We start from the raw sequence: 22,557 nt of genomic DNA, 5'->3' as shown, positions 1-22,557 counted from the left end.
TCCAACCCCTATTTGAACATAGCACGAGCCAACAGATAATACGTAAAACTCGTTCCCTTTTATGAGCATATTTTCCGACCCAACACAGAACAGAGCATGGCTTATTTTCCAACATAGCAGAAATTACACTGAGACTACGTAACACACAACATCCTCCATTTTAGGGGTGTACTCGTTTTCCAACCCCTATTTTAACATAGCAGAAATTACACTGAGACTATGAACATACAGCAGAACAGATAATACATAACACACAAGGGTGTATTCATTCCCTTTTATGACCACTTTTTAAGGGGTGAACTCCTTCTCTTTTCCAACCCCTATTAGAACATAGTAGAAATTACATAAAACTAAGACAATAATGAGGGTGTATTCGTTCCACCGAAGATTAAACATAGTCCATTTTAAAGGGTGATCTCGTTCTCCAACCCCTATTTTAACATAGCATAGAATACACTGAGACTATAAACATACAGCAGAACAGATAATACATAGCACAGCTAATAAAAGAACATGGCTTATTTTCCAGCAACACATAGCAGACATAAGACTACGGGGGGTGTACTCGTTCTCATTTTTCAACCCTTATTTGAACATAACAGATAATACATTCGAACCCTATAGCAAAGATTCTTTTAAGGAGTGAACTTGTTCTAACCTATATTTGAACATAGCAAAGATTATTTTAAAGATTGTAGAGAAATGCGAAACTTCCGTGTTTTGTTATCAGTTACATAATAACTTCCGTCATATGTAGATAATTCTCATTACGTCATTCATCCGGATTTTAAAAAACATTGAGCTAGTTTTCTCTTTAACAGACAATAACTTGTCATTCAACTATCGGAATCTCTGAACGTAATGTAATCAATTACAAAGGTATAAAAAAAGAGGGGAATCCCCGAGGATGATTCATACCTATTGCGCAATATTACGCAATGCGGTCAGACAGGTATAAAAGACTGACCGACATGTTTTTTTGTAATCACTTCCTGTTTGCCGTCTGAAGCGTAAAGTTCAGATATTTTTTTTGTGTGTGGTTTATTATTAGTGTGGTTTTGTTTTCTTTTGTAAGTAAGACATTTTATAATAATAATATTAATATTATATTATAAAAACTCAGTTCAGAATTATTATAGTAACTTTGTGGAGTTAGTTTTTTTTAAAAAAATGGCAACAAAAAAGGTTAAATCAAATACTATTAATTCTGATACTCTATTTTATTTTTTCACTCATCTCTCATTATCACCGTCTCCTTTAGCCTCACCGGCATAACCGTGGGACGTAAAACTCAGATTTCATTTCATTTTTTCTATTTAGAGGAACTGTACCAAAAGTGGGCCCCCATTTTGTTTTCTCCATGTATCTAAGAAAATATCGATCAGAAAAAAATGCTATTCAGGCTGAAAATAATATAATATGTAATTGCTTTGCTTGTTTCTTCCCATAACAATCAAGGAAAAAATAGGTTGAGAAAAAATGGATTTTCATATGGACTGCATTTTCGGCATTCGAAAAAACTGTTCCAAAACCGGGCCCCTTTAAATTTAGATAAATTACACAAAGCGAAAACCTGTATTACTTAAATGAGTTACGTGTTTAAGCTAAAAACAACATCCTAAACACTGGGGATTGAAATGAAATGAAATATGAATGTTTAAAAAAACTTTATTAGAATAAATTAAAACAAATTCCGAAAAGTAAAGAACACACTAAAATTAAACTTAAAACTTAAACATTCTACATTCTAGTGGCCGAAATGCAATCTGAGAGTCTTTTTCTTAACTCCAGCACAACCTTTCAAATAGATTAAACTTGTAAACTGAAAATGTCTAAACTTAAATATTCCAAATTTTACTGGCGGAAATAGGAAATCAAAAAGTCTTTTTTTCTTTTTTAAGCTCCAGAACAATCTTTCAAATAGACTAAACTTGAAGACTGAAACTTTCAAAACTGAAATATTCAATATTCTACTGGTAGAAATAAGAAATCTAAACATCTCTCTTTCTCCAACCTGCTTATTTGGCATCTAAAAAAGGATTCTGAAACTTCCAAATCAAACGTGATAAATGAAATGTTTCACAAAGTTAAGATTTCTACTGCCGAAAGTCACAAATATAAATGACTTTGTCAGTCTCCTCACAATCTACATGGGCCCACTAAGAGCACATGACACAATGGACCAGAGTTCAACTCTCGTATCACTCAAAAAATTTTCAGTGCAGAACATGCAGGAGCATCATCATCCGTGGACGATGTTTTCCCCGGTGGAACGTTTAAAGTTGAGAATATTGTTGATGCTTCCTTATATCAGAGATTGAGCCACAATCAGAATCGTCTTCCTTGACTCTTCCTTTCACCTTCAGCGGTATCTTTTACTTTCGTGGATCATAGGATCTTTATAATGACTTGACACTACCATGCCCTCGACCACGATATTGGTTATTAGTTTCGGCTTTGTTTTGGGCATTTTGGTCCTCTTGAAAATTGTAAATAAATTGCACGAATCATGAGCATTTGGTATGAAACATATATTTTACTTTTGCACAACATAGTAGGGGCTCGCTTTAGGATTGATAAGGGGGCCCACTTTACGACCATAGATGTTTCTACTTTCGCTGCAAATAATTTGTCACTCCTACGTCTAAATTACTAGCTAATTACATAGAACATACCTCTTACCATTAAGATTAAATAAATAAATAGTTGGTTCACTTATCTCTTTAGTAACTATGGAAAACAATGCTTGCTCCTCGGAGCTTCAAAACTTTCCACTTAATGAAAACTCGTCAGAAGTTGATTGTAGAACAAAGGATTAACTGATTAACACAGGAACTAGCGCTGCATGCAACAGTAACGGTAAACTACAATTCAGCTTATTTCTAGCATTCTACGCCAATACCCGGAGCAGCAACTGAGGGGGCCCGCTTTATGGACCCGGGCCCGGGTTTGGTACAGTTCCTCTAATAATAATTTTAAAAAAATATTTTAAAATGTGATACTGATTTAAATGAGGATAGTGGATGTTTCTTAAAGAATAAAAGAAAAGACTGTTTAGATATATTAAAACAGGAACAAGATAATTCAACATTTAAAGTAAATTTTTCTTTGGCTACAACTTTTGTAAAACCAGGAGATTTAGAAACATGTCGATTCTTTGTAAATAGTGGTAACGAAATTATTTTGCCGAGTACAGATGTGAATTCTATAATAGAAAAACTATTTAATAAAATTTTAGTTGAACAAGAAAATAGAGCAATTAAGAAATCAGGGTGGTCTTTATGTTCTGAACCAAACCATCACTTAGAAATTAAAATCAGTAAATATGATCCTCTTTCCGCTTCTTCTTTTATAAAATTACCTCAATGGATTTTATCCAAAAAGAAATGTGTTATAAATATTCAAAATAATGATAATAGATGTTTTATGTATAGTATTCTAGCTGCGTTGCATCCCGCAAAAGATAATCCACATTGTGTAAATAATTACATACAATATATTAATACTTTATTACCATTATTTGAAAAAACCAATATAAAATTTCCCGTCGAAATAGAACACATAAGCAAATTTGAACTTATGTATAATTCTGTATTTCCTAAGGAACAAATTTCCGTTAATATATATGGCATTGATTATGATCATGAAACTATTTTCCCGTTATGTATAAGCGAAAACACATGTGTAGATAAACGTATAGATTTACTGTATTGTGAAGAAAATTGCAACACTCATTATTGTCTTATAAAAAATATGAATGCGTTATTGAAGAGTCATAAAGAGAAAACTTATGTAAAATTACCTCAATGGATTTTATCCAAAAAGAATTGTGTTTTAAATATTGAAAATAACGATAATAGATGTTTTATGTATAGCATTCTAGCTACATTGCATCCCACAAAAGATAATCCACATCGTGTGAATAATTACATACAATATATTAATACTTTATTACCATTATTTGAAAAAACAAATATAAAATTCCCCGTTGAAATAGAACACATAAGCAAATTTGAACATATGTATAATCCTGTATTTACTAAGGAACAAATTTCTATTAATATATATGGCAATTATGATAATAAAACTATTTTTCCGTTACGTATAAGCGAAAATACAGCTGTAGGTAAACATTTTGATTTATTATATTTAAACTCTCATTATTGTTTAATTACAAATTTAAATGGTTTAGTCAGACATCAGTTAGGTAGTCATCAAACATTTATTTGTAGACGATGTTTAATATCTTTTTATAACAAATCAAAATTAGATGAACATGACAAATTATGTAAAGAACACACTCCAACCAAAATTAACATGCCGGAACAAGGAGAAGTTTTAAAATTTCGAAATTTGAAATTGTTATTACAGAATGATGTAATAATAATTGCAGATATGGAAAGTTTATTAAAACTTATAAATGAACAAAGTGGATCTCATACAATACAAATTCACCAACATATACCATGCAGTTTTGGTTATATTGTATGTTGGAGTAACAACTATATGAAATCAGATTTAGTTATTTATCGGGGAGAAAATGTATCGATGAAGTTTATGTCTGCTATGTAGAATGAATTAAGAAAAATCATAAACATATTAGATCAACAAAAACCATTAATACCATTAAATAGTTCTCAGTTACAGGAGTTTAACCTATCCACTGAATGCTCGGTTTGCGATAGTAAATATACGAGTAACAATAGAAAAGTTAAACATCATAACCATTTAACTGGTCAATTTATTGCCACGGTGTGCAACAATTGCAATTTACAAATTAAACGTCAAAGTAATTTTATCCCTGTCTTCTTCCATAATTTGTCTGGGTATGATGCACGTTTATTTGTGAAAGAATTAGGTTGCACCCCTGGAAATATTTCGGTAATTGCTGAAAGCACTGAGAAATACGTAACATTCTCTAAACACTTTAATTTTAATGGTAGACCTATCGAGTTACGTTTTGTAGACCTATTTAAATTCCTGCCGTATAGTCTCGAAAATTTGGTGTCAAAATTAAAACCTGAGCAATTTGTCTATACAAAGCAATATTTTTCCGATGAAAAGTTTCCTTTAATTCTCCGTAAGGGAATTTATTTTTATGAATACATAACAAATTTAGATACATTTAAAGAAACTGAATTTCCTGGAAGAGAGGCGTTTAGTAGCAAATTGAATGGAACACAAATTTCCGAGACTGATTATCAATATGCAAAACTGATTTGGCGTGTGTTTAAATGTGAAAATTTAGGGGACTACCACGATCTATATTTAAAATGTGATCTACTTCTCACAGCAGATGTGTTGGAGAATTGTAGAAAGACATGTTTAAATGCTTTTTGTATTGATCCGATTAATTGTTTTACTGCACCTGGGTTGGCATGGCAAGCCATGTTATATAGAACAAAAATTGAACTTGAACTTTTATCAGATATCAATATGTATATGTTTGTAGAAAAATCGATTCGCGGAGGTATTACTCAAGCTGTGTTAAGGTATGCCAAAGCTAATAATCCTTACGTACATGATTTTGATGCGGAAAAAGAAAAACCTTATTTACTGTATATTGACATGAACAATCTGTACGGACTATCAATGATTGACTATTTACCATATGGTGGTTTTCGGTGGGAGGATAAAATTGACAATTGGGAAGACAAACATAAAATTATCAATTGGCCCACGGATAGTGAATGGGTTTTTTTCTAGAAGTGGACTTAGAGTATCCAAATTATTTACACGAATACCATTCTGATTTTCCGTGTGCTCCCACTAATGAAGTTCCACCGAATGGTAAATACTCAAAATTACTATTGACACTTAAATCGAAATCGAATTATATCTTGCATTATAGAGTATTACAATTTTATCTAAAACAAGGTTTAATATTGGTAAAAGTACATAAAATATTATGGTTTCGTCAATCTAAATGGCTTGCATCTTATATTCAAGAAAATACTCAACGCCGTGCAAATGCTACAATTGAATTTGAAAAAGTTATTAAATAATTCTGTATACGGAAAGACAATGGAGAATGTACGAAAACGAATTGATATAAAATTAATTAACAATGAAAAAAGTGTAAAAACTTAGTAGCGCAAAATCAGTTTCAAAATTGGGTAAAATTGGCTGATAATTTGGCATTATTTCATATGGTAAAAAAATCGGTAACCCTTAATAAACCAATTTACGTAGGAGCGACAGTTTTAGAATTATCAAAATTAGCTATATATAACTTTCATTATAATATAATGAAACCGCGATATGGAGATAAAATTAGAATTGCATATATGGATACTGACTCTTTTATTTACTATATTAAAACTAACAATATTTATAACGATATAAAAAATATGAATGACTATTTTGATACCTCAAATTATCCTGAAAATAATTCTTTATATAGCACAAAAAATAAACACATTTTGGGTAAAATGAAAGACGAATTAGGTGGTGTTCCTATGATTGAATATGTTGGGTTACGAGCAAAAAATTATGCAATAAAAACTGGTGAAAATAAAGAATTGAAAAAATGTAAAGGGATTAAGAAAAATATATTTAAAGAACAAATTACGTTTGACGATTATAAATTATGTATATTTAAAAACGAAACGATTCATAAAACACAATTTGAAATTAAAAGTAAATACCATAATTTAACAACAAATCAGGTAACAAAATTAGTGTTAGATCCATATGATGACAAAAGAAAAATTTTAAATTGTAATATACACACTGTTCCTTGGGGGTATTATAATAAAGATTTAAAATGTACGATTTGTATATTATAAATACGATATATTTTTTGGATATATTAGTATTAAAAAAATATGTCACAATCAGTTCGAGAACAAATAGTTGCAGAATTACATAAAAGTGCAAGACGAAACTATCCTCGAATACCCGTTATAACGAAAGGGATTCATGATTTATGGCAAGCTGATTTAGTTGAAATGAATAGTGGAAAATTGAAAGGTCTAGCAAAAATTAATCGAAATTTCAAATATTTATTATCTGTCATAGATACATTCTCTAAATATGCTTGGGCTATTCCTGTGAAAAATAAAACTGGGAAAGAAATTACACAAGCATTTATAACAGTACTGAGAAAAGCAAACAAAAGCCCTAAATTTTTACAAACTGACAGGGGTCGAGAATTTTATAATTCAGAGTTTCAGAAGGCGATGAACCAAAATAACATTAAACATTATTCCACGTACAGTGATATGAAAGCAAGTATTATTGAAAGATTTAATAGATCATTACGTAATTTAATGTGGAGACAATTTACACTGCAGGGAAATTCTAAATGGATTGGCATTCTGCCGGAATTACTACATAAATATAATAATACTATTCATTCCACTATTAAAATGTAACCTATCGACGCTATTAAAGAAAATGAAAAACATCTATTGCAAAAAGTTTTCTGTGATAAAAAGAAAAAGTAAATTTAAGATAGGTGAATATGTAAGAATTAGTAAACTTAAGCGTCCTGGTTTTGATAGAGGTTTTACACGCAATTGGAGTACAGAAATTTTTCGAATTGCTAAGGTTTTCTTCACTAATCCTCCGACATATCACTTAGTAGATCTCAAATAATAAACCTATTGAAGGAAGATTTTACGGACACGAATTACAATTAACGAAATTTCCAAAAACATATTTAATTGAAAAAGTGTTGCGAAAGAAAAATAATAAAGCCTATGTGAAATGGTTAGGTCTGCCAAAAAGTGAAAATTCTTGGATTGATTTAAAACATACTATATTGTAAAAAAAAGAGAAGTCAAGAATTTATAGGTGAAGCATGTCGTCACAAGTATTTCTTGTAGATTTTATAATTTCAAAAGGTGAATTTTATATTTTAAATTCTAGCAACACTGTAAATTTTCGTTGCTTAGTTAAATTATCATCATCATCATCATCACGAGGTCTATCAGTATCACAAGTTCTTCCACAAACGCTGTTTTTTTATGTAAAGGAGAAAAGAAAGCAAAATATTTAAAAACGCTATTTAAAATAAATGCAATATATCTGTAATAGAGATGGAATGGAAAATTCCTTTTACATGTATGGTAGCAGGTCCTACAGGATGTGGAAAATCATATTTTGTTAAAACATTTCTTGACCATTATAGTAAGTTATTTAAAAATATTGTATGGTGTTATGGTGAATGGCAGCCGTTGTATGATACTCTTTCAAACTGTACGTTTAAAGAAGGTTTACCTCAAAATAATGAATTTCAAGCACACGAAGGTCCACATCTTGTCATTATTGATGATTTAATGCGTGAGTGTGATCATCGGATTGTAGATATTTTTACTAAGGGTAGCCATCATAGAAATATAAGTGTAATATTTATAACACAGAATATTTTTCATCAACAAAAAGGAATGCGGGATATTTTGTTAAATTGTCATTATATGGTTTGTTTTAAAAATCCTAGAGACCAAGCTCAAATTAATTATCTCGCACGACAATTGTATCCAGGTAATACAAAATTTATTCAAGAAGCATATCAAGATGCAACTCGAATTGCACATGGTTATTTACTCTTTGATTTAAAACAAAATACTCCTGATGAGCAGCGAGTTCGAACAAATATCTTTCCAACAGATTCTTTTAATTATGTTTATGTACCTGTAAAAAATAATAATTGTAATATGGTTTATATTCTAACAATTATTTGTGCTTTAATAGCCGTAAAAAAATGATTAGTAAGGAAAATGCACATTTGTTAAAACTTTTAGCAAAGTCAAAACCGAAAGCACGTAAGGCAATTTTACAAAATGCAGATCCTGATTTAATTCGCTCTATTTGTGAATGTTCCTATAACGTATTACAGGGAAATGTTCCGTTAAATAAAACAGAGATAAATAAGCTAAAAAAATATAAAAAGGAATTGAGATATTTGGTGAAAAAAGGTCCGTCATTAAAACAAAAGAAAAAACGAATAATTATACAAAAAGGTGGTTTTCTTACTGCTTTGCTTGCACCTATTATTGGAGGTATACTATCTAGTTTAATTAAATAATTATGCAAAACGCAAAAAAAACTTATTTTAATCTCACCAGAAAAATTACATCATTATCAAACGATATCTAATCTTGATGATGAAATGAAAGAAATTTTAAATAATAAAAGTTTAAATGCAGAAGAAAAATGGACAAAATATAGAGAAGTCTTACAAAAATATTTAAATATAATTCAAAAACCGGCAGCAGTTACAACAACAGCAACTACTACCACTACTACGGAGAAAGAAGAACAAGAGGAGGAGGAGGAGGAGGATGATGAAATAATATCTACTCTCCCTGAAATTTGTAAACGTAAAGCGAGACCTCTTATTACGTAAATTGAAACAAAATCCAAATATTCAATGGGACGATAATGGAAATGTGAATATTAATAATAAATTAATTCCAGGTGCAAATATAGTGGATTTGATATCCGATTTTGTTAGATGTCGTAAGAAAATATTTCAGTTGCCGGCTGTCAACCTTTTGCTACATTATTAGCAAAAGCCAATATACCCTTAGAGTACATTGGTAATCGTCAACGAATAGATTATATTAGAAAACTAACAGAAGACGAAGGGGATGGTCCTTCACCCCGTAAACGCAAATGGTGTACTTATAAGCAATAATAATAATATTCTATTGTAATCTATTGATATTTTTAAGTATGTAGAAAGAAAGATGAATGAGCCCTACCTTAATTATTACATATATCAAGCAGGAGGTAATTATAACGTGTATAGAGGTACAGCATATCAAGAAGGTTATGGCATTGGTAGTTTTTTAGGAGGTTTATTTCGTACTGTATTTCCTTTATAAAAACAAGGTGCAGAAACTGTTGGTAAAGAATTGGTACGTACAGGAATTAATGTAGCAGGAGATGTACTAGATAATAATAGACCTATTGAAGAGTCTTTGCATGATCGATGGCAAGAAGCTAAAACAAATTTAAAAAATAAAGCTCAAAATAAATTAAATCAAGTGTTGGAAGGATCTGGAAGAAGAAAAAGAAAGAAAGTTCATTTTAGTGGTGGTGGTGTGAAACGGATAAAAAGATCCAAAGATATCTTTGATTAATTATGAAGCAAAGTGATAGTTTTTATCTCACACTTCCTAGCAATAGTTCTATGGAATATTTTCCTCAAAATACTCTTGCTTGTTATACTACTAAATTATATCAACCTATTGTACTGGAGAAGGGAGTGTGGGAAACAGCTGTTGAAGTGCATTATACAAGTTCATTTCAGAATGTTTCCAAATATACAAATAATATTTATTATCGTCTCATGAATACAAAAAACTGGAACATAACTCAAATCTTACCAGGCCACTATTATCATGTTGATGATATTCTATCTCAAATTAATCATAAAAGTGATATATTAAATTTACAATTAAAAGTCAAAGCATCAGTGAAACGAATTGAGGTTAATAGAGTAATAAAATATCAAGAGAAGCATATAGAAGTACCCCTATCTCCTGAACTAGCCAGAATACTAGGTTTTGATCATATTCAGCAAGAAGATATTGCAGTTGTTCATCATGCTCGTTATCCACCTGATTTACAAAAAGCGCTACCTACACTTATGTATATTTACAGTGATATTGTAGAACCAGAAATGGTGGGTGACACCGTAGCTCCATTGTTACGTATTATAAATACAAATATTACAGAGCATGGTATTAATAATGTACATATTTTTGATAATCCTCATTATGTCAACGTGCAACGTAAACAATTTGATCAAATTATTATTGATTTAAGAGATAGTACAGGTAATCCACTTCCTTTCCAATATGGCAGTGTATGTGTAAAATTACATTTTCGTAGACGTAATATGGTATTGTAAATTTTACCATGTGTGAATATTAATAGTAAGAAAAGAGAAAAATGCAGTGTGAGTGTATGAAATCAGAATTCGATTTATTTGCTGGTTTACCCACTCAAACCAGTATTATAAGTAATAAAATAGTTCCATAGAAACCTGTGGCTTCAATAGCTGATAATGCACCAATAGAATTTGTAGTCCCCGGTCATGGGGATGACTATATTGACTTACCGCACACAATGTTATATGTTAAAGGTAAAATTACTAAATCAGATGGTTCTAATTTAACTTCTGCCGATAAGAAAATCGGCCCTGTAAATGATTTTCTCAATGCAGTGTTCAGTGAAGTGCAATTATATTTAAATAATCAAATTATTTCCTACTCTTCACATACATATCCATATCGATCGTATATTGAAAAACTACTAAATTATAATGCTGAAGCTAAAACAACGCATCTTCAAACATCAATGTGGTTTAAAGATACTGCAGGGCATATGGACAGTGTGGCCGATGCTAATGTAGGATTTAAACAACCTTTTCTTCTCACTGCTTTAAGTCAGTCATTTGAATTATTGTTTTATATTCATGCTGATATTTTCAATCAGGAGAAATTTTTACTAAATGGTGTACAATTGCGTATTAAACAAATTCCAGCTAAACCTACATTTTGTGTAATGGGTGACGTAGATGCTGTTGGAAAAGTTGTAATTACAGATGCAACATTGCTTGTGAAAAAGGTTGATGTATCACCAGCAGTTAAAATAGCACAAAATAAAGTATTACAAAATCCTAAATTTAGAATAAAATATCCTATAACAAAAGTGCAGGTGAAGACAGAAACTCTGCCACAAGGAATTATGGATAGTACACTTCCAGATCTGTTTTCCGGCATAGTGCCTAAACGTATTATTATTGGTTTTGTTACTAATGCTGCTTTCAATGGTACTTATCAAACAAATCCATTCAATTTTCAACATTTTAGTATGTCATTTTTTACATTGTATGTTGATGGAACTCCAATGCCCTTCAAACCTTTACAGCCAGATTTTGATAATAAGCTATATGTACGAGCATATTCCACGTTATTTATAGGTTCAGGTATTTATTATTCTAATCAAGGTAATAATATTTCACTCGCTGAATATCCTAATGGTTATACTCTACTGGTGTTTGATTTAACTCCTGATTCAAGCGCAAGTGCTGCATTTCATACTAGTCCGCAACGGCAAGGAAGTGTACGTTTAGAGGTTCATTTTAAAGAAGCACTGCCATCTCCTGTAACAACAATTATTTATGGTGAATTCTCTTCAGAATTAGAAATTGATTTCCAGAGAAAAATATATATTGATTAAAGAAAATGTTAAATACAATTGAGCCTTATGAAGCATTACAACAAAATTTGCCTAAAGATCATTTTATTGGTGTGTATGCTGCTGATGAGTTACCTTTGTTTATTCATACATTTCCAACCGCCATAATTATAAACACTGATTCTAGTGATAAGCCTGGTGAACATTGGGTTGCTGTTTATATATCTAATATGTGTGTGGGAGAGTATTTCGATAGCTATAGTATACCTCCCTATATACAACATCATATAAGGTTTTTAAAACGAAACTGTCTGTATTATACATGGAATAATAGACGTGTTCAAGGTGATTTATCTCATTTTTGTGGACATTACTGTTTCCTATATTTAGCATGTCGTGCATCTGGGTATTCGATGCAGGATTTTTTAAACAAATTCTCACTCACTACTATTGATGCTAATGATATTATGCTTTATTCATTTATGAGAGTATGATGATGTTATTTTCTTAAACTCCGCCATTGCCGGTCCCAAGCCCTGGATGAGAAAGGAGGAGGATTGGGGGTGTTGCTACCCCCGTAAAAGAAAATAATGTTGGGTTGAAAACGAGTACACTTCTATTCTCTGCTATGTTCAAATAAGGGTGGAATCCAAAACGAATACACCCCTATTCTCTGCTATGTTAAAATAAGGGTTGGAAAACGAGTACACCCTTAAAAGGGAATGAATCTTACGTATTCTCTGGTCTGCTGTGTGTTCATTGTCTCCGTGTAATTTCTGCTATGTTAAAATAAGGGTTGAAAAAGTGCTCATAAAAGAGAACGAGTTCACCCCTAAACAGTGCTCACAAAAGGGAACGAGTTCACCCTGCTATGTTACGTATTCTTATGTCATTTCTGTTATGTTAAAATAGGGGTTGAAAAATATGCTCATAAAAGAGAACGAGTTCACCCTTAAAATGGAGGCCTGCTATGTTAAAATAAGGGTTGAAAAATAAGCCATGCTCTTTTATTAGCTGTGCTATCTGCTATGTTAAAATAGTTGTTGGAAAAGGGAACGAGTTCACCCTTGAAATGTTACGTAGTCTTATGTTCTGCTATGTTAAAATAGGGGTTGAAAAAGGGAACGAGTTCACCCCTTAAAATGTGCTCGTAAAAGAGAACGAATACACCCCCTAAAAAGTGGTCATAAAAGGGAATAAATTCACCCCTAAAATGGAGGTCGTAAAAGACCGTGGGCTCACGGTGCACGGTGGTCATTTTCCCAGGGGCTTGTGAGTTGTTCTCTTATGTTCTATGTTGTTCAATACTGTTCCAGATCGATCCATTTTCTACTACTTTTGACCAGCGCAAATTGTTGGGGCACAAATAACTGCTGACAGTACACCTGAGACAGTCGCATTTGTGGGATGTTCAAGCACTACAGTGTCAAGGTTTTACTAACAGTGCTCATGACGGTCAGTCATCCGCCAAGCCATCATACTTGGATCAGATACGTGCGGTGGGCAGAAAATGAACAACGAATACCATTATCGTATCTCATCACAGGCGTATGACAATGGAGGAATTGGCGCACCTGTACAACGTGGGCCAATAAATCCTACAACAAATTTCAACCATGACCATGTGACATACCTTACATCCGTTAGGGTATCATAGCCGTAGACCAACACTATTACAACAACACAGAAAAAACATAAGGCTGACACGGACAAAAGCAAAGGGATCATTGGACTATGCATCAATGAAAGGTCATCTGCAGTGGTAAGTCTCGCTTTTCACTGAACCATGTCGATGAGATTGCTGGAAACAGCATCAGTATACGTCTCTGAGTCGCACCATGGTAATTCAATACGACGGTGGCGGTGCTGTTTATTGTGTGGGTGGCGACGTACAGGTATTTCTTACTCGATTGCACTTTTCATGGCGCAAGATATTGCAACCCATATTTCCAAGTCCAAGAGAACAGCGCCATATTCTACTTAACCCATACTTTTGCACCGAAATATGAAACCTTAAAATGGATTATACGACGTTACACACTGTTATTGCAAGTAAAACAGCAGTAAGTAGCTATAACAATATTACCCTTTACTTCAGAAGTGAAGCTGAGAGCCTCTTACGCATATTTTTAAGATAGCAAAATTGCTGTACGGAAAAATATTTGTTTTTAGCAGGTAAAGAGAACTACAACAAATACTGGAAATCATTGATATCATTACATCAAAATTGTTTCAAGCGACTCAGAACCAACTACAAGCTGGCGCTTACTACACTTTTGCCGTGAAATAATGTAATAATCATGTTCATACCACATTTATTTGTTCCAAGTACGAAAACAATTTGGTGTTTGAAACAATCTAGACTACAAGTCAGTTTCTTTGTTTCATCAGAAACATTTATACAGTAAATACAAACGACTGAGTGCTACATACGACATTTTTGCCTTCAGTAAGTCTAATTACACCCATGTAAGCGTCATAGCTATCTCGGTAACGGTTAAAGATAGAAACATGGCGATTAGACCATTCGATGCGCCTTAAAATTCTGAGCCAAAAAATATAAAAAAATCAATTTCGAAAAATGTCGCTTACTGCGTTAATACCGGAAAGGGACGATATGCTTTTGGTGTCTGAACACATGACTTGTGTCGGATTTTGTCGTAAGAAGTTTTTAGAGTATCTACTCTTCTGTGGTAGGGCTTGATATACCTATATCAGTTTACCTCACCGCCTACATGTAACCTAGTTACCAGCACACGAAAGCCAAAGTAGAAATACTTGCATCTTGAAAAATGTGTGCTATGATTCATATACAAGCGGCTGTTTTAATTGGATTTTACTTGATGAATTCTACTCATTCGACTTCCAGTCGATTCTATTCTGCGCTGCATTTAATTTATTAAGTTGAAACCTGGATCCAGAAGAGAAGTCCGTTTGAGGCACCAATTGTAGACACAGTCAAGATGGTAACTTCGAATCTCGTACCACCATTCAATTAGGCGGTAATGGAATGCCCATCTTCCAGAAGCTTCTGAAGTTGTAAACCAGAGGGAGCACTGTCCTGGGCTTCATAAGAGGCCTGGAGTATAACTAAGTTTCCACCTACGTTTACGGCTGCCGAAAGGATTGAAAGAACAGGCAATATGACCGCTGCATATATATGGACTCAGGATAATGAGGAGAGATCCTGCCCAATTTTCATCACTATGTGTCATAAGCTTATATATAAAGAGTAGAGAAACCTATTCTGGAACGCTGCCAATAATGGAAAGGACTTTTAGAATTATGTAGGTCTTACAAAACTTACTGTGGTTCCCTCGCCCTCAAAAAAGAGCCAGGCCTTCCGCGAAAACACAACAAATCCTCACTCATTCAGATACAGACGGGCAATCAGCACAGAGCTGTCTCCATTCGATTCTTTTTCCTCTCACATGCCGCAAGAAGGTGGAAAAAGAAGTTTTCTGTCACGGTAAAAGTAGGTTTGTTAGGCATTGCAAACGAAAAACCGGGACACCAATCTCAAGTTAAATAGATCTGGATTCAATTTACTCTTCAACTTTGTGAACAAATTGTTTATACTTCTTCGTCGAATACCACCAATGTTTGTATTTGCATTGTCATTACAGAACGCAAAGTATTTACTTTTATAAAGGTTATTTCCTTTTACTGTATTAACCCAGTAATTGCTTATTTTAATACTGTTTCCTTCTTAACGAATCTAGTAAAAGCAATTTTACAATGATGCCATTTTTTGCTGTAAAGTATTGAACAAACAACGAGATTTTCTCTGCGTCATAGTTACTGTAAAGTCCAATATAGTAAACATTTTCTATATCATCGTATATTTGTTTTGTAGCATCAGGAGCCAAAATAGATTTTAATATCACTGTTGCTTTAGTTCTCCTTAAACCGATGTTTATTGTTGGTTTGGAATTATGAAATATTATAGCGTTTAACTTACTAGTGTAATCAATCGATTTAAAAATATATCGACAGTACTTAGCAGCTACTTTGTATCTCAAATAAATCACAACTTGACAAAAGAAGGAATAAAACCTTAGAAAAAGTGGGAAATTAATTAAAAGTCAGCGACCTTTTTTGATGGAGATTTAAGTTTGTTGTCGTAGTTGGCTTCTCCATCAGAAAAGTCGCTGACTTTCAACTAGTCTCCAACTTTTTCACTTTTCTTTCTTCGGTAATGTTTTGTTTTTCAGATACGAGGTAGCTGCAAAGTACCGTAGATATGATGTTTCTTTATAAGAACCATGTTCATGGGCGGAATAATGGGGGCATTGCCCCCAACTTATTGACAAAAAATTAAAAGATAAGCACCTACCAAAACATCTGAGACCTACCAAAAATCTGCCTCCCCTGCATACAATTTCTAGCTTCAGCTATGAGCACATTGTTAATTCAGCCGCTTGTTCGATTTTTTTTCCTGTTCGGAAGGTTTGGAACAAAATAACTGTCGTCTTTTTGAAGTGCCAGCAGAATATGTGTTCGGTTTTAGCTTTTTGCATGCCATGTGGTTTTTTATATCCGCTCTTCCCTCATGCACTATAATAATATAGCACTTACTCATCTTACTCTTCAGTTTATGATTTCCCTTTTTTCACGCTCTAATTTTGGGTGGTTAAAGAAATCATGAAAGACGTCTTTCTATCCTTTTAAGATGCTATGTGTGTGAGTAAGAACTGTTTCCATCGGCTTTGTTTAACATATAAGAACGCAGTTGATAGCCTATCTTAAATTCATTGATCCCCTTATAGATGTCCAAATGCTTTTACTATTATATTCAAGGTCCTTAATTTAAGCTTTCAAAAATCGTGTTTTTTTTATATTCTAAAGGTTTCGGAAGTTTCCCGACTGATGTGTACGATATTTTGTTTACTTATTTCGCTTGGATTTTGTAGTCAACGTAATTTTGTCCGTTTCCTCTTCTCTACTATTTTAATGCGTTCTATTACTCTTCTCTACTAGTCAAACAATTTTTATTTCTACGTATTCCCACGTGTTCTAATTTCTCATTTGCTGAGATTTTAATGCTATCTCTGATTTCAATCCAAGTGTCTTCAACACTTGTGTACTCCGAATCTTCTAAAACCTAGAATCTATTCGATACTCCAATCTGGTATTATTCTCTTACTTGACTCTCTTCAAATTTCTTTAAATTAAATCCCTGTTTTCCGACACTGAATAGTTTTTACTCAACGATAATCTCTCTCTATAGTGCTGCTATCAGGTAGTGATCAGTGTCACAATCAGCTCCTCTAAACAGCCGATCATCACTTATGGTAGATTGTCTTCTTCTATCAATTTGATTATTATTTTTCCGTCTGGTGAGGTCCAAGTATATTTATGAACGTTAAGATATGGGAATTTTGTACTCTTCATGATAAGGCTTTTGGATGTTGCAAAGTTCAGGACGCTAACACAGTTGTCACTACTTTCCTTATTCTGACTTTTGTTCCCTGAATATTTCTTATTCAGACTTTCAGTTTAAAAATATCCTCTCGTCGTATCTTCGCATTTGAAATACAGAATTTTCCTATGGTAACGCGGGAGTTGGTCAACTATGTGTTCACTTCTTCGTAAAAGCTGTCTTATATATCGTCATTATTATTTCCTATTGAGATATGTACATATGAAACAATAATATCAGACCACTGAGCCTAAAGAGTAATAAAAGAAAGTCTATCATTAATAAATTCAACCCGATTAAGTGCTGATATTATTAGTTTGTGAAGAAAAAACACTGTTCCTAATTGGTGATTTTTATTTCCTTTCCCGTAAAATAATAAAATTTCCGGACTCAATCACATTTCCTCCCACCTAACTTTCTGAACTTCTGTTAGGTCCATTCTGTATTTTTGTAACTCACTCGTTATGGATTTGAACGCGCCTGCCCAATAATAAAGGTATCTTGTGTTCCATGTTCCCAATTTCATATCCATTTTATTTGCTGTGGTCGCGCCATATATCACTCCTGGTCCGAAGCTTCTGTGAACATTTCTGAAGTTGTTTCTTTTTTTTTTTTCTTTTTTACTGGAATGAGGTTGTTAACGACACGGCAAACCTGAAAGCTGCAGAACCGCTCTTTGTCGTCCGTCCGCGACTACTTATTCAGTACGCAGTAACTTCTATACCTAGAGACCTTCTCCTCGATCCGCAACCTGAGGACGCGCCATGCTGTAGTGACAGGAACCCACATTGCACGGGTATCTTCGATATTTATATACAAAGTTTGGTGTGTGTTGTAGCAAAATTTCGGATACTTTAAAATACTGATTTGAGTACAATTTTCATCCCTAGTCTGATTGCAACCTGTTCCAGCCACTAACTTGATTTTATATGAAATGGTACTTACCGTTGTCTTTTCTCGGCCTGCTCATAAATTTTGTTAAAACAAATAATATTTTTCTTTTTGCTTTCAGATTTGTTTTGTTTCCTTTTACACTAAACACTGAAGGTTTCAAATCTCCGACTTGAACAGTGTTTGTGTTGGCAAAATAACTTTTCATTGTTTCAACTTTGCTTGTAATAAAGTTGAGATGAAAACGGAAAACGTTCCTGTTAAAGTTGAAATGGAAACAGAAAACGACTCATTTGAGGAATGTAACTACAATGTATGTACTAGTAACATTAATGATTTTAAAGATCGTCTTACAATACCTTTTGAATATAAGGAACGAGAAAGTGACGTGAAAGTAGAGAATATAGCTTCAGAAAATAGTGAGAATGAAACAATATCAGACTGGAAACTAACTTCGGAAGCAATATGTTGGGTCAACTGTTTATCAACGGCTGAAGTACTTGTACATACCAAACGTTTTCCCAGTAATATCAAACGAAAATCCTCGGATTTTACACAGAACACGGAAGCGTCAAGCAGTCGCATTTTTGCCACTATTGAAGATATGAACGATCACGAAGAGGATGTTGAAGAAGTTGATAATCGAGAAGCTGGTAACAATGGTCAGACTCTCAGGTACGTTCAAATGCATTTATTTCATCCAAGTTATATCTGTATAAATATTTCTTTTCAACACTGTCAATGCTTAGCTATTCTCTTTTTCAATTTACCTTAAGTTGAGTTAATGCAATTGCAAACAGTTGAACACAGAAAAGAACGTAACCTGATGTATTGAAGTAAGTATCCAAACGTCACGATAAATCACTATAAACCTCCTTCTTACAGAAAGACTTGAGTGTTAGGATTGAATAATGACACTCTTCTGGCTAAACCGAAAGCAATTCTTTTTATCAAGAAATGTTAGTAAGTAAACTGATCACTCTCTAGTACTTAAAATAAGATAAAAACTGGTATCAAGGCTGATGACTATTTAATAGGTGTCTTCCAAAACACTAAGTGCAATAGGAATTAAGTTTATTTCGTGGGCAGAAAATTCGGGAATATATCTTCTCATATTGCGAACACTATTTCACTGCCTTGTGTATGATTTTCTCCTATCACTCAAAATGATTTCGTGTTACAATAGCTCATATTTTTGTTTTCATTTATTTATCGGTTCTGAAATCGTAACATTATTTTATATACAATACAACCTAGTAATTATGAATGCCAAATAAGGATCTCCCAAAGAAATCATCGATCACTCAATCATGAAGTTTTTAATATGTTATCTTTACGGAACTTTCACTTTTTGTGATTGTTCTAATTTTGATGTAAGTCATAACACGAACAAACTTTTAGTAAACCAATCAGAAATTCAGCTATTTTGAATAGTTTGTTTTAATATATTACTTAATTAACTTCACTGGTAAAGCTCATGTCTCAGAAATTTTTGTCTTAAGATGCCGGGTCTGTTTTTTTCACCTTCTACCGCGGGCAAATCTTATAGATAAAAGAGTTTCCCTTGGCACCCTTGTATTATATATGCCTGCAAAATACTGTTTCTCTCAACTATAGCTTTCGTCTTTTCTGTTCTGTGAACAGTGACCATGTTACGGGATACTGGCGACTCTCTGATAGAATGATCACTTCTGGTCCGGGATGCCTGTGTTCGATTCCAAAACCCCAAAACGTGTAGAAACCCAAACACCATTAATTTGGGTTTATCGGAGTTCTATGATTCCCACCTTCCTCATTCCACCGTTGCCATGCATTTAATCGTCACCCTCTCCCGTTGCCTGAGTCCACAAATTTTAGTCCTTTACTTAAAAATGACCACATTACAATTTATTATTGACGAAGAATCTCTCATGAAAAGAGAATCTAAGAGGATTAAACTTCGATGTGAGTCGACAGGATAGCATTAGAAAGAAAGGAAAGTTTTGAATAATTTACTCAACTATTCTGATGCTTTAATTTTTCTAAACGAATATGTATATTGCTTCGGTACTTCCTTTTACTCACGTCAAGGCAGCAGTACCTGGTCTATATCGAAATATCAAATTATAACATTTGAGTTTTTAGCTTCATGTTCAACGGTAATTCGTTGTCATTCTTCATTGAGAAAGATAGCAAATGGTTCTTTATAATTGTCTAATGAATGACTTAGTTTATTATGAAACTAAGTGTTTTTTGAGTCATTCCGAGTAATCAATTGGTTACTTCAGATCCACGATCTTTAATAAATTGAGGAATTGAGTAGCATTTTAAGGTATATTTGTCAGATATCTGTTGCTTAAGTTATTTACCGTTATTACCGTTATTTACTAGAATCAGATTCCATAGTTAGATGACTGATGTTTGTTTCTTTTCTATTGCGCACAGGAAGAATGTCAGTTCTGTATAAATCAAAATGGTAAGAGATATCTGGTGATTATATATAGACATTTTTCGTTTCTGCTTACAACTAAGAAAGGTATCTGATATCTATGTTAGCGTGAGAAATAAGACAGAGGGCTTTTGATAGAAACTGGGAGATATAAAAGACACTCAAGAAAAATGAAATTATCTAAGACTTTCAACGACAGTGGCAGACTTGTGCATTAAATAGCCTCCCGATTTTAGCATCACAAGAACTTTGCTTCATGTAGTTTTGTCGCTCTTGCGTTTTGACCAGCTATAACCAATGTTCAACTCTGCTTATATCATAATAGTCTAGTATCCCGTTACCGTGAAAGGAGGGGACGTTTAAATGATTAACCATAGGAATTCCCTCTCTGAAAAAAAACAAAATGACAGCTGTTTTGTTTTCTCTGTTTCACTACGTAAATTTCAATAAAATCGTGTACTAGACTTACATAAAACACAAAAGAAATGGTAACACATTTATATATATATATATATCCTTTTTCTGCATTTTTTGCCTAGACGTGGACTACAGTAGGTAAGTAGACCACAAAAGTTGTTAAGAGTGTTAGGATATAGTAGATCATAGAAGGTTGAGGTAGATATTGGGCTTAGTGACTTGTGGTAGGACGTACTGAATATATCAAGTGTGAAGTTTTCATTGATCCACACTGTCTCGGATACAAACATTACCTAAATAATCCAGAGCCCTTCATAACGTGTAAACTTAAATATTTTCAAATAAATATATTGACTCTAAATACAAAAGATTAAGTGTTGCATGGATTTTTAGGTACATTGCGTAAAAATTCAAATAATTTAGTTCACTAAACTTCTGTATTCGCAGAGATTCGTTTAAATAATAGTTACTAAATTTATATTCAAGGTAATGTTACTATTGTTTGTTCCTTCATTTGAAGTATTGAAAATGTTAGACAAAGTTTTAATATTTTCTTTACGCCCGATGGGTATTGAAATATGAAAGTTTCAACTGTAACACAATATTAACCTTCAGTGTTCCAGGTGATAAGAGTAATATCGATTGTTTATTTTCAGTGTATATTTGAGGTTCATATCTCTTACACCTTTCATGAGGATATATCAATTTAATCTCGAAAGATGTTGGTTATTTACATTTTCTAGGCGGGACTTCGGTGAATATATTAGTATTTCATTGAACGAGTAAAATATCTAAATTTAGCACAATACTAACTTTATATATACCAGACATGGTAAATGACTATTGCTAAGAGTACGTAGTAAACTGCACCCTTGGAGCACGTACGGTTAGTTATTATTATTATTAATAATAATAATAATAAGTATTCTGTCGTTTGGAAGGCCCTAGATGTAACGAGTTTTTGTTACTTTTGTTTGGATCTGGAAATGTTTCTTCCGCGTTTTTCGATCTTCAGCTTCTTCTTTTAAAACAAAATATTTTCTTATATTTTTTCAAATCATCCATAAGTTGTGTTCTTTTCCTTACTCCTGGCTTTCCTTTCTTAGCTGTATGAAGAAGATAATTTCTTCGCAAGAATTATCCCATCCAGTTGGTGTTCCTAGGAAAGGTGCTGGCTAATACTTCAAATTTTTCAACTTTGTTATACAATAAATTGTTTTATTCATAATAGAAATTGTTTAGA

The 22,557-nt window shown here is 33.0% G+C and overlaps 1 protein-coding gene across 7 annotated transcripts in view; it reads left to right on the top strand.

Annotated features, from left to right (window-relative positions):
- The window catches only part of LOC145674775 (uncharacterized), a 163,601-nt gene that overhangs the window by 125,761 nt on the left and 15,283 nt on the right, over positions 1 to 22,557 (top strand). For all 7 annotated transcript variants that reach the window (XM_081744974.1, XM_081744976.1, XM_081744979.1 and 4 more), the window contains one exon: positions 18,591 to 19,144. In XM_081744974.1, coding sequence (XP_081601100.1) covers positions 18,708 to 19,144 — 437 coding nt within the window. In that variant the 5' untranslated portion in view covers positions 18,591 to 18,707. The remainder of the gene's footprint in view (positions 1 to 18,590; positions 19,145 to 22,557) is intronic.

This window comes from Thermobia domestica, chromosome 18, assembly GCF_964235325.1.
Source record: "Thermobia domestica chromosome 18, izTheDome1.hap1.1, whole genome shotgun sequence".
Classification (NCBI taxonomy): Eukaryota; Metazoa; Arthropoda; class Insecta; order Zygentoma; family Lepismatidae; genus Thermobia; species Thermobia domestica.
This window is presented reverse-complemented; position numbering and strand designations above follow the sequence as displayed.